The following is a 12,603-nucleotide window of genomic DNA, read 5'->3' on the forward strand; positions in this document are numbered from 1 at the left end:
ATATGGGGGTCTAGGTATGAAAGATATTCGGGTGGTAAATTTGAGCTTTTTGACTAAGTGGAGGTGGGGAGTTCATAATGAAGATCAATCGTTATGGAAGAGGGTGTTAGTGGAGAAATATGGCTCTCGGATTGGGAGTTTGGTGGAAGAAGACCACGAACCTTGGCTGAGTTTTGCCTCTTTGTGGTGGAAGGATTTAATGTCTCTTGAGAATGCGGTTGGAGTTGATTGGTTCAATAGGGAGGTGTCTAGAAAAATTGGGAATGGGAGAAACTCGAGTTTTTGAAATGATGCTTGGAGGGATACCATTCCATTAAGTACCAAATTTCCTAGATTTTACTCCATTTCTAATAATCAAGAAGCAAAGGTGAGTGAGTTGGGGGTTTTGGTAGAAGGGGTGCCTTCCTTGACTTTCTCTTGGCGTAGACTGTTGTTTGAGTGGGAGAAGGAATTACTTAATGAATTGGTGGAGGCTTTGGCTGGAGTTGTTCTTTTGCAAGAAGAGGATTGTTGGTGGTGGCGTCTGGAGGAAGGGGAGATTTGTTCGGTTCAGTCCACTTATAAGGTGTTGGAGGAATAGATGTTGTTGGAAGATAATGGGAGTGCTTTGGAGAGGAATGTATGTTTGGCCAAATATGGGAAAATCTGACGGACACCGTCCAAAGTAATTGCTTTCTCTTGGCAACTATTGCTTGATCGGGTTCCGACAAGAGTAAATCTTTCTATGAGAAGAATCTTACCGACGGATGCTCCGATAACTTGTGTCTTTTGTAATAATGTAGCACCGGAAACGGCTACTCTTCTTTTCCTCCATTGTGGCTCGGTGTGTATTATTTGGTACAATGTGATGAAGTGGATTGGTTTTAATTTCATTACTCTGCAAAACATGTCTGTCCATTTTGAGTGTTGGAGCACCTAAGGAAATCACAAGAAGTTTCGAAAGGGCTTGTGGCTAATTTGGCACGCGACAATTTGGGTAATTTAGAATGCGAGGAACAAAAGGATTTTGAATAATGAAATCCAAGGAGTTAATGATTTGGTGGAGGAAATAAAAGTGTTGTTTTGGCAATGGAGTTTGAATAGGTTGAAGAATCCAACTTGTTTGTTTTATGAATGGTGTTGAAACCCAAAGGATTGTATCATGCACTAATTCTTGGGACTTTGTTTTTGTGCCTTTGGTGTTTCGGCTCCCTGCTGCCTGTGCTTTTGCTTTTGCTCTTTGTCTGCTGTTTTTTCTGTGATGTGGTTTTGTAGAGGCTGTTTCTCGGTTAGGGCTTGTAGCTGTTTGTAGCGCAGGTTTTGTTTTGAGTTCGCCGAGCCCTTTCGGCTTGTATCTTTCTTGTGTGTGGGGATTTTGCTGTTAATATAGTTTTTTCTGTTTCCAAAAAAAAAAAAAAAACTATAAGCTTAAAAGTTTTTTGCATAAGCTATCCTAAATCACAAGTGTTTACATCAGTATATAACTTCAAAAGAATTGCATTGATGAGATATGGTCAAACTGCTGGTCTTAGTCTGCTATGTGTTTGATTTATGCACTTGTTGCCGGCTTTTAACTTTTAAGTCCTATTTATTTATATGCAACTAACGTTGTAGAGCCAAGAGTGACATCAAAGTCTCTGCCAAGAGTGATTGTTTAAGTTGCTGCAGCAATTGGATTGTGATGGTGAATGTCGAAAAAATAAAAAGATTGTGATGGTAAACATTGGTATTCCATTTCTCAAGGCTCACATATTTGAGATTTTACAATTGGAGGAAAGGGAACCTCTTTGACATGGAGCAGTGTTTCCATGCAGCATTGACAACTAGGATACATAGATGCTATCTTCGTTTCAACTCGCCAGTTGCTGCTACTGCATTGGCACTCCAAGGGATCAGAATTCTCAGAATTGTGGTTGGGGAATGAGAAAAACAAAAGTTGAAATGCATGTAGAACAAATTTTACTGCCATACCAAATGATAAAGTTGTTTTGCCTATTAAACAGACAAATACTAATGAATAATTACCATGTTTAGGACCCTTAAAAAAAGGTTGAAGCTTTCAAAATTGTGAATTCCTATCAAATTCAGTACTTTAGAAATCGATTTATACATAAATTTTCGGTGAACATAGTAACACATTCTTATTATATTTACTCTTATTCTTTGTTGGTTTCAACTAAAACATGCTGATTGATAATGATTGCACATGTTAATAACCAAAAAAGACAATATGGAAGCAAAGCTCATCTCAGGATTTTTATTCCACCAAGAACTCAAGGTACATTATTGACAATGTTGAATAAATAATAAACCTGTGATAGAGCTGAAGATCAAAGGTAGAAAAGAAGTTATTATAGTTTATAAACTGCAATAAAAGGCATAAGAACACTTCCAATCCAAAGTTGACCATCTTTCTCTTCCACTTCACTCACAGCTCTAACAACTTTTCCCTCACTGTCCTCCAATATCTGCAGTAATTTACCTTCAGGACTATACTTCACAATCACACCATGTTGCTTACCTCCGATTTGAAACAGGTATTGATTCTTTGTCGGTATCGGAAGCTTAAGTATAGCTTTCCTTATCCTTGGATATAAACCAGTATAGTATGAAAACATAGATCTTCTACAGTGAAGTGCCACCCAAAAATCACCATCTTCATTCACCCTCACATTGTCGGGAGCTCCAGGTAGGATAGCTAAGATCTCCGATGTCCCAGCCTTTTCTCCTTTTAACCAATATTTACGTAATCTACACAATAAGAAATTATTGAAATGAAAAGGTATCAATTAGTAAAGTGACACTTAAGGCTACGGTCAAACTCTAACCACTAAACTGATTACAACACTTCGTGGACAATATAATTTATGATTTGAAAACATTAAGCTTAGTTTATCAGGTTAACACGCTCTTTTAGTTTTTAAATTCTTTCATCAATAAATCGCTCTAAAAGAAAATTGTATGTTAATTCTGTTATAGCAGATAAAATTTTCAAACAGGCAGCTCGATTGGTGAGCTTAGAACACCGTAAGAGTACTAACTAGGAGGTCCAAGTTTCAAAAATAAGAAACTAGCATAACACACTAATTCACTAACACTCTAACAGTTGCTCATAAAAAAAAAAAAAAAAAAAAAAGACAGCTAGCTAAAGAGGTAAGGTTAAAGGTTTACTGACCTGCCAATAGACCCTTCACAAAAAACAAAGAAGGAACCATCTTTGCTTAAGGAAATGCCATTTGGGAATTGAACATTCCTCACTAGAACAGTGGTTTTCTTTGTTGAAGGGTTGTATTTCAAAACCTTTCCACTATCATCCCCGGAAAATACCAGCTGCATGAAATTCCTGTACACAAATTATGTCAGAAACAAGACAGGTGAAATGAAACAATTTAATATAAGTACTGCAGAATTAAAAACTTCAAGGTACATGCAATGCAAATGAAAAGCTTGACTTATGCGAAGAAAGTACATATAGGAGCCAAAACTCAATAATCATCCCAGTTAAACCATTGTCCTTAATACATCTTGCACATCAAAATTACTTCCACGAAACTTACATATGCAGGTTAAGTGCCATCTTAAGGTTATGATTATTCCCTTCATACAGTTCTCACACGTTTCCAAGGAACTTCAACTTAATTTGAATACTTTTTACACACAAAATGATAGAAATTAAAAAAATAAGCAATTCAGCATCTGAAAGTTTAACAACATAATCATACCTCCTCTGATAAATAGAACTGCTTTCCGTAAAATATACATTTCCTTCTGAATCAACATCGACATCGTTGGTAAATCTTAGAGGCACCCCTTCAGCCTCAGTTGCAAGAGATGTTGCTAAACCTCCCTCGGGCCCCACCTTCAACAGCCCAAGATATGCATCTGCAATGTATAATTCACCTGTTTTCTTGTCAAATCTTAGTCCCAAAGGCCTTCCACAGATATGTTCAGTCTTCACATAACTAAATGGTGTTGCATTTGCTATGGGATTACATAGCGACCTGTTTTTCAAATAGATATAGAAGAAAATTCAGTATCGTTTAATCATACGCTATTGCAAAAGACTTTTGCTAAAGCTTAGAAATGGGCTAAAATATGTTTTTTTTCCCTTTATCTTTTACTCAATTAATTTTAGAAATTTATTTTTTAAAAGATTCATTTTGGTTATTTATCTTAGCAATGCTGAACAAACTCATCCATTTACTACCTTCGTTAAATTGTCTTTATTGTGAGTTGAGCTAGCCGTGAGCTATCCCACTTAGCCTGTGACATGTCAAAATGTCCATGAAAGATCACTTACGTGGCTATTGTCTTCTCAAAAATCTCTAATTTCAGTTAGGATACAAGTTAGTGATCGGTTGTTAGAAATTGTTAGTGGAGAGATTCAAACTGGCAAGCCTCAGTCCAACCTCTATGTTCTTCCCCCAAACCACTCCTTAGATAATGAAATGTCTCGAAACTCATAGTTGTTTAAGAACCCTTGAATTGTCTTTCAACAGTTTAATGAATATTCTAACTTAGGATCTAGTTATATTTTAACTGGATTTCCCTCAATAAAATTCAACTCAACTAGTATACCTTTTTACTTTTAAATGACACATCCAATAACAAAGTATAAACTATGGACCTATTTAGATTGAATTATTTGAGTTTATTTGTTGACATAAGAACTTACGAGACTGTTTGGGAGAGCATATGGAAACAGCTTATGACATGTTCATAGACTATTTCATAAGCTCTCCAGGATAGTCTACGAAAGCTGGTTATAGCTTTTATGAACATAGTTTGAGTTTATTTTATATTTTGTTATAGAAATAACTTATACACGAACACTTACTTTACAAACTCTTAATTAAACTGTTTATCTAAACTATGCCTATAGAGTATATAGGTTCTATTCGGATAAACAACTTAAGTGCTTATAGCAAAAGCATTTATCATAACTTATGGAAATAAACTCAAACTATTTTCGTAAAAGCTATAAGCTGTTTTCATAAATAATCCTAGAAAGCTTATGAACATGTCATACGCTCTTTTCACAAGCTCTCTCAAACAGTCTCAAAAGTGTTAATGCTAGTAAATAAACTCAAATAAACTAATACAAACAAGCCCGTCATAACACTCAAGTTCTTAAAACCCACATGAGTTGACCTAGTGTTGTAGGTTTGAAACCTTGGAGTATGCTCCTCTCAAGGTCTCAAGTTTGAATTATACCAATTTCTGAGATTGCCCCAACATTAGTCGATCATTGATCGGATACCAAATTTCCAAAAAAAATAAAATAATCTCAAGCTGTTACCAAAACATACTAAATTTTACCTACAAAATACTACAATTTTTAAGAACACGTTATTTAACAGTCCTGGTAATGGAATTGTGATGCAACCAACCTGTTAGGCGAAGTGTAAGCAAAGTCAACCCAAGAAAGTCCATTCCAAAACAAAATTCTACCATCTGCAACACCAGTATAAGGACCACGACCAAGAGGGTCAAACACAATGCTCTCAGGTCCTTGTACTTGATTCAAAAACCTTATCTCTGATTTTTGCAACAAATTATGTTCATCTCTGTCTTTAGGAACCTCAGACCAATCAGGCATGTCAACCTTTTTGGATTCAAATTCAGGGAAATTTGCTATAGTGCTATGCTGAAATGGGTCCAAACCACAGTATAGAGCAAACAAGAGAAAGATAATGGCAAAGGAATGAGTAAGAGTCATGATGTTATTGAAAGGTTGAAATGTGAATGTTATGGTTTTAAAAATGGTTACTAAGATGAAAATAGAACATGAGTGTAATTGATAGTGATGAATGAATAACATGTTTGTTAGGTTTCAATTGAATAGTGGGTAGGTGAGGTAGCAAGCAACGTGTGTGGAAATTGTAATCTTTGTTTCCCAATGTAAAGGAGTAGCTCTGTTTCAAGTTTCACCACACGTTGAATTCACCGGTTTGGAAGACAACGTGGATCCCAAAATTTGGTAATTTTGCATCAACAACATTATAGTATAGGAGTGTTAAAAAAAAAAACTTTATTATAGATTGTTACATAATAAACAATTTATACTAATAAAATTAAGTTGAATTTATAATACATTTCAAAGTCCTTTAAGTTTAACGTTTTTATCGGGTTAGTTTTAAGTTTTTTAAGTTTGAGATTAGTCATTTAAATCACACGACGCTTGTAGTGTCATTATTTTTCCGTCCAACCCTTGTTAAATGAGGCTCATGTGGCTGTCAAATACTGTCGTGGCAAGACTAAATCACTAATTTTTTTTTTTTTTTTTTTTAGTTTTTTATGATCTTCTCCCTCTTCATATACATCAAAATTCATCATTTTCTCCCCTTTTTCAAACTCATACCCAAAAAATTCAAGAGAAGAATATTATCAACCATGAATAAGGTAGAAATTTTCAGCAACCCATTTTCTATTTAATTTAACTTTCTTAATTTGTTCCAACAATTGAAGTTTCATTTGCCTCCATTTCAACTCAATTTTGGTTTCAATTTGTTGCCTTAATGTGTTTTTATGCTTCCAATTTTCCATCTTTATAGTTTAACTAGTATGATTTTTGCTTATTCCTTTTAAAATGTCGAGCTTTTTTCTTATCTTGATGGTTGATTGTTAGGAGTCCTACATCGAAAAGATAAAAGTGTTCGACGTGGTACTTAAACCATGAAGCTCTCCGGTCTAATGGACTAGTTTTTTTTTTATTTGACTCTCCTCATGGACTTAAGTCCTAACAATTGATGTGTTTATTGAGAGTTGGTCCACGAATAAGATTACATATAGGTTGAATTAAGGTGCTCTACCGAATACTAATAGGTGAGTGAAGCCGCCGAAAAGGAAAGAGCTACCATCATATCAATGTCGATAGAGTGAAAGCCGCCGTGAACGTCGGCTCTTAAAAAGCTTGGCAATGTGGGAGTCCTGCATTAATGATTTGGCATTGTCACGTCAACATTTGTCATCCACATTTAAAAAAAGGTTGGATGAAAAAAGGTAACGTTGTGACTTAAAACCAATTTAAAAATTGAAAAACTTCTATAAAAACGTTAAACTTAAAGGACCCGAGAGATATTTGATCTAAAAATTATTATTATGTGTGTATGTATATTGTAAAATTGTTAACAATTTATTTCTTTGATTCTTTCTTAACAATAAAGAAAAAGAGGTTATGTTGGAAGTGGATTGTTGATTATCTATAAACTATGTCCTATTCAAGTTAAACATATATCATTAGTTGATATCGTTGGAATGTTTACTATTCAGTTGATTAAAATGTAACATAATTTTCTTTTATTTTTGGATTTTATCCCTCTTATAATTCAAACAAAAAACCTGAAAAAGAGTGAGAAATAGTAAAAATACAATAAAAATATAAAAAGAAAAAAAAAGTTTTCTCTATATAAGCAAAAATTCACTTTTTAGATTCATTCAATAAATCATGTATGTAGTCTTTATATATCACATACATCATTTATTGAATGAACCTAAAAAGTCAACTTTTGATTATAATAGTAACCAGAGGGAGTACTTTCTTTTGAGAGAAATTAAAATTAATTTGACTCAAGTCATTGCATTTAGACATTTTCGCTCATACATATGAAAAATGAGGTAGATTTTGGAAGAATACTAACCGACCAGAAAAAGTTGGAAACTGAGCGAAAGTACGATGGCGCCGGAGTTAACCTCTAAACGACGGAAAGAAGAAGCAAACAACGGCGGAGACAGCGACAGATTAAGCACTCTACCAGAACCACTCTTATGCCACATCCTCTCCTTCCTCCCAACAAGAACCTCCATAGCCACCCTTCCTCTCGTCTCTCGCCGCTGGAACAACCTCTGGAAGCATCTCGACGCCTTCCACTTCGACTCCGACACCGACTCCGATTCCAACCCTAACAGAGAACTACGAAAAATGTTCAAAAGATTTGCGTTCTTCGTCAACGCGGTACTCTCGCTTCGAAAATCCCGCGAGATTAGAAAGTTTCATCTCAGTTGTAGTATCTCTGATGTTTATAAGTTTTCTGGAGACTGTGTTGATATGTGGGTCCGTGCTGCTGTGGGACCCCATCTTGAAGAACTGTCGCTCGATATTGATAACTCCCGTGGAGCTCAACTTGTACTTCTTCCGAATTCTTTCTTCGATTGTACCAATCTTGTTTCTCTCAGGTATGGAGAATACATCTATTTTTTAAATAAGCTGATATATTATACATATAATGTTATGTAACCTATCTTTTGAAAATACTACAGTCTTATCGGTTCAATCCATATGAAGATTCAACATTCTTCAGTTCATTTTCCATCACTGAAGATGTTGAAGATCGACCCTGGCATCGTGGAACTTGACATAGACGTTGTACAACTTCAGGCAGACATTGTGGATTCATTACTTGCATTTCTCTCTGGTTGCCCCGTACTCGAAACTCTGGATACTTATTTTGATCCCGGATTCTTGACCAAAGTTCCCGTGCCACCTTCCTCCAAGAGGTTGAAATTCACTGACAGGAATTTCTCTTGGACTTGCCTTGAAATAGATTCCGATTGGATCGATGTAAAGGACGGTGGTATTGGTAGCGGTAGCATCACAAAAGCCACATTGGGCATCATTGGCAACTTGCAGAGTGTGGAGGAAGCATATCTTGATGTCTTTTCCCTGCGTGAAAGTGAATTTGTCGACCCTATGCTCAGCCTCCTCCGAAAGAGAAACCATGATTTACATCTACTTTTGCGTCATTGGACATCAAAGGTGAGATATTATTATTATGGTTTATATGTATTTATATATGTAGTTTTGTACTAATATTGTGCCCTCCCTTGTTTTGTGCACAAGACGTGGCCACTTTGCACCTCCATTCTAAATTATCCAGAATTTCGCAATTTAAATCATCTAAAGTTCATTCTTCCCTGCATCAACTCGAATCTTCTGCTGGGCGTGCTTGAGAAATGCCACATGCTTCAAGTTCTCCTAATTCAGAGTTGCAAGGTTTGTTGAGTTCTTGAGTTCAATCAAATGTATGTATCTATACACACACAAATATATTTTTGAGTCATTGTGTCCCTTGTTGGTAGGAGGAGGAACCATCACCTTTGGGAACATGGGAGCCAAAGTCAACAATAGTTCCTAAATGTCTCGAATCCAACCTGACATATGTTCACATAGAAGGATATCAAGGATTCGAAGAGGACCTGGCATTTGCTGAATATATCTTGCGTAACGGATTTGTTTTGCACACAATGCTTATATTTTTTGATACTTCAATGGATCTAACTAACAAGTATCGTTCACTCAAAAGATTAACCGATATACCAAGGGGCTCTGTCACATGCCAACTTAAATTTGATTCAACTGTGTCTCCTTAAGGTGCAAATTCTTCCTGTCTCTTTTTTATCTGGCTTACTGAATTAATGATGATCAAGATTGGATTTCGTCCGCACAATAAGATATGTTTCAGGATAATAAGTTTGTTAGCGTTTCTGTTTGTTAGTGATGTAGTTAGTGTCCAATAAGCTCTCCAAGTTATAGAAAGTTGTACTCATTTCTCTCGAACTTTAAGCTCACAAGCTTCCTTTTCCCCTGCCTTCCTCTCATCCTATAATTTCCACCAAAATTAGATGTACCTTGTAATTTTACATGGATGTCACTGTCACTGTGACCACATTTACAACAATTTGTGGCAGAACTATGTAATTCCATACCCTCAAGTATCCACTTTTTATTTTGTCTTGTTAGTTTCTCGTTGTAATACCTAACTGGGATTGGCCCTATGTACTAAAATGAGCTTCTCATTTAGCAATGCTTGTTATAGGATTTCAAACTTTAAAAAAGTTGAGATCCACAAGACTTATTGAGTGGAAGAAAATGATGACCTTTTGCTTACTAAAATTGAAGGAAAAACTTGTGAATTTCGTGGCACTTATTGCAACTTAATGATGCGTAATCTTGTTATTATTGCTACCAATTATCAAATCTTTGTTTGTTTAGGACATTGGTGTACCCTTTGATGAATCCACATCACCTTTTTCAATGGACAACTTGTTATAATCTGATTTTGATCTTTGTATTTATGAAATTGATTGATCTTCTAGAAAGCCTAAAATCAGAGAAAACATTTTCAACTTTTTATGTTCATGAGTCAATTAAAAATTCCTTTTTTTTTTTTTTTGCTCTAGTTATAATTATTGTGTGATTATACTACTATAGAAATTTCAACAATATTTTATTCTAATTCTATTCTACCTATTATGATATTTTGGAAGCATATTTTGTTTTTCCTTAAAAAGAGAAGTATAAGTTATTCTACTTTGTGTTTGTTAGGATTTTTCAAGAATATTTTCCCTCTTGATATACACAGAAATGCTTAGAATGTGCATGAGCTCTTGTTAAAATTTTTAGGTTTAAGCTGTTGATAGAAAGATCAAAATTGATATTTCTCCCTCCCTTCCCCCCCTCCTTTTGTCAAATGCTTTGAAGTTATCCATGACCAGTTGTTATCAATGGCTTAATGATACTAATGTTTAATGTTTTTGATTGCTCTGAATGTCCTTGTCTATATTCAATTAATGTTGATGTTACCAATTCTTGCTAATTTTGCGTACAAAGTTTACACAAAAGTATATGACGCGTTAACCAAGTTGCTTGGGCTCCAGTGGCAAGGAGCTCCTTCCAAAAACGTATCCGGGGAATTCCGGGTTCGATTCCCAGGGGGAACAACGCTTGGCCAGTGCGCATGCCTCTACGCACGAGCCGGATTAGTCGTCCACCTTTGGTGGGTCGGAAACCGGTGCGAAAGCCAAAAAAAAAAAAAAGTATATGATGCGTTTCATTTCAAAGTCGTTTGAGTTAGATTGTCGTAGCTTTGTTGCAGATTTGGCTGCTTGAAGTTGAAAGTATTATTTAGCTGTTTCAACTTTGAAAGTTTATGGAACAAGAAAAAAAAACTTTTTTTTCTTGCAGTGAAAGCCTACTTTTAGTTGTATGTATCTGTTGTATTTTTTGACTGAGATCATGTCTGTGTACCTTTTAAGTTGGCCTAGCATGCATGCCTAAACTCAATTTTGTAAGTAGCACTACTTTCTTATGTGAAAATAATTTTGAAAGGGGTGGCCAAAGCTAAAACAGATAAGCTCTAATAGTTTAATTTTCATTGGTTGGGAGCAGTTCTTATGGTTCCACCCGATCTCTTCATTTCGTTTGCTACTTTTATATGACTAGCTACGGGCAAGAAAACTAAGGCCAGTTTGAAACTAATTTGGCATGTAGTCTTGTGGTGGATATGGAGGGGGTAGAAACGATCGGATTTTTAAGAATATCTTTTCGACCGTTGATGAAGTGAATATTAAGGAGATGTCTTGGCGTTGGTTTCTCAGAAAAGTGGCATCAAATCCGCGTATGTTTTACGAATGGTTTTGGGATCTGTTGAGCAGGATGGCTAGGTGACTCAGTTTGTCCTATGCTGATCAGATGCTTTGCGCTCGATTCAGTTTTGGCTGCGGTTTTGGTTAGCTTCGATTTGCAGGTTCAAGTCTGTTTCGAGCCTCATTTTGCGGCGGTTTGTGTTGGGTTTTGGTGAGCTATTGCGGTCTGGGGGGTTTTGTTTTGATAGTACGAGTATAGTGCTTTTTTGGTGGGGACTGGTTGGCTTGAATGCTTGTGTTTCACGGCCTTGTGTCTGGTTATGGTGTAGATTTTTCCATGGTTTGAATGATTATGAGGGCTGGTGCTGTTATGACTAGTTTATTTGCTTTGCAAAGTTTATGTTATGGCTCTTATGTTTTGTTCTATCTTGGATTTATGTTGAGATTCTCTTTGTTGACTGGTGTATTGCTATGTGCCTGTTATTTTTTAGTTACTTTCACCCTGCTAGTGCAGTGGTCTTGTACAATTATGGGCACAATCCTGGATACATCTTGTGTTTGGTTTGGTGTTTTATCAATATATTTGGGTGTGACAAAAACAAATCTGTTTTACGTTGCTGTCGAGCTCGACCTGCGTTGTCTCAAATTATTATAAAAGGTTATATGTTATGATTTGTAAAACTTGATTATGTCTATGGATTGAACTGATCCGACTTACTATTGGTAAATTTTTGTATCACATTATATCAGCATGGTTTAGGCATTTGCAGATTCTTTACCTTTTAGTCTTGTTGGTAGTAATTTTTTGGGCTTTGAATAACTTTTTTCTGCTAAATGTTTGGCAGTGTGCACTTGGAATGCTGTGATTTATGAAAGTGGCTGAATCATGTTTGGTCAGATATGCTTTGGGCTTCATTAAGAAGATGACATTGGGAGCAAAATTTACTAGTTTGTATTTGAGTGAATTCACAAATCCAGAAATTTGTTTGTTTTTGTGGTTGGCAAATATCAAGACATGGTACACAAAAGGTCATAGTTAATTAGTTATGACCAATAATGCTAGCTGGTTTTTTTTGTTAGTGATGATACTCTTGTAATTTTTTTTTTTGTTTTTTAGGTCATCGTTATTTTGTTTTGAGGTAAGTCATTGAAATGAAAACACTTATTTATCACCGTTAAAAATATGGCCTTGGGAGTATCAACAACTTAGAATATTAGTTACCTAGAATAAGAAAATTGCTCTTCTCACAAAAAAAAAAA

The 12,603-nt window shown here is 35.6% G+C and overlaps 2 protein-coding genes across 2 annotated transcripts; one reads left to right on the forward strand and one right to left on the reverse strand.

Annotated features, from left to right (window-relative positions):
* Positions 1 to 2,210: 2,210 nt before the first annotated feature.
* On the reverse strand, positions 2,211 to 6,909 carry LOC146929849 (protein STRICTOSIDINE SYNTHASE-LIKE 3-like). The gene is made up of 4 exons (XM_085701574.1): positions 5,370 to 6,909; positions 3,702 to 3,980; positions 3,155 to 3,322; positions 2,211 to 2,730 (listed from the first exon to the last, which is right to left on the reverse strand). The coding sequence occupies exons 1-4, from the start codon at positions 5,798 to 5,800 to the stop codon at positions 2,331 to 2,333; spliced, it is 1,278 nt and encodes a 425-aa protein (XP_085557700.1). The 5' UTR covers positions 5,801 to 6,909; the 3' UTR covers positions 2,211 to 2,330.
* Positions 6,910 to 7,611: 702 nt separating this feature from the next.
* On the forward strand, positions 7,612 to 12,525 carry LOC146929850 (F-box/FBD/LRR-repeat protein At5g56420-like). Its single transcript, XM_085701573.1, has 5 exons — positions 7,612 to 8,154; positions 8,239 to 8,734; positions 8,819 to 8,971; positions 9,058 to 9,349; positions 12,189 to 12,525. Exons 1-4 carry the CDS (start codon positions 7,655 to 7,657, stop codon positions 9,346 to 9,348), a joined length of 1,440 nt encoding a protein of 479 aa, XP_085557699.1. The 5' UTR covers positions 7,612 to 7,654; the 3' UTR covers position 9,349; positions 12,189 to 12,525.
* The last annotated feature ends 78 nt before the right edge of the window (positions 12,526 to 12,603 follow it).

This window comes from Medicago sativa, chromosome 4, assembly GCF_051527215.1.
Source record: "Medicago sativa cultivar Bolivia chromosome 4, Bolivia_mono, whole genome shotgun sequence".
Lineage (NCBI taxonomy): Eukaryota > Viridiplantae > Streptophyta > Magnoliopsida > Fabales > Fabaceae > Medicago > Medicago sativa.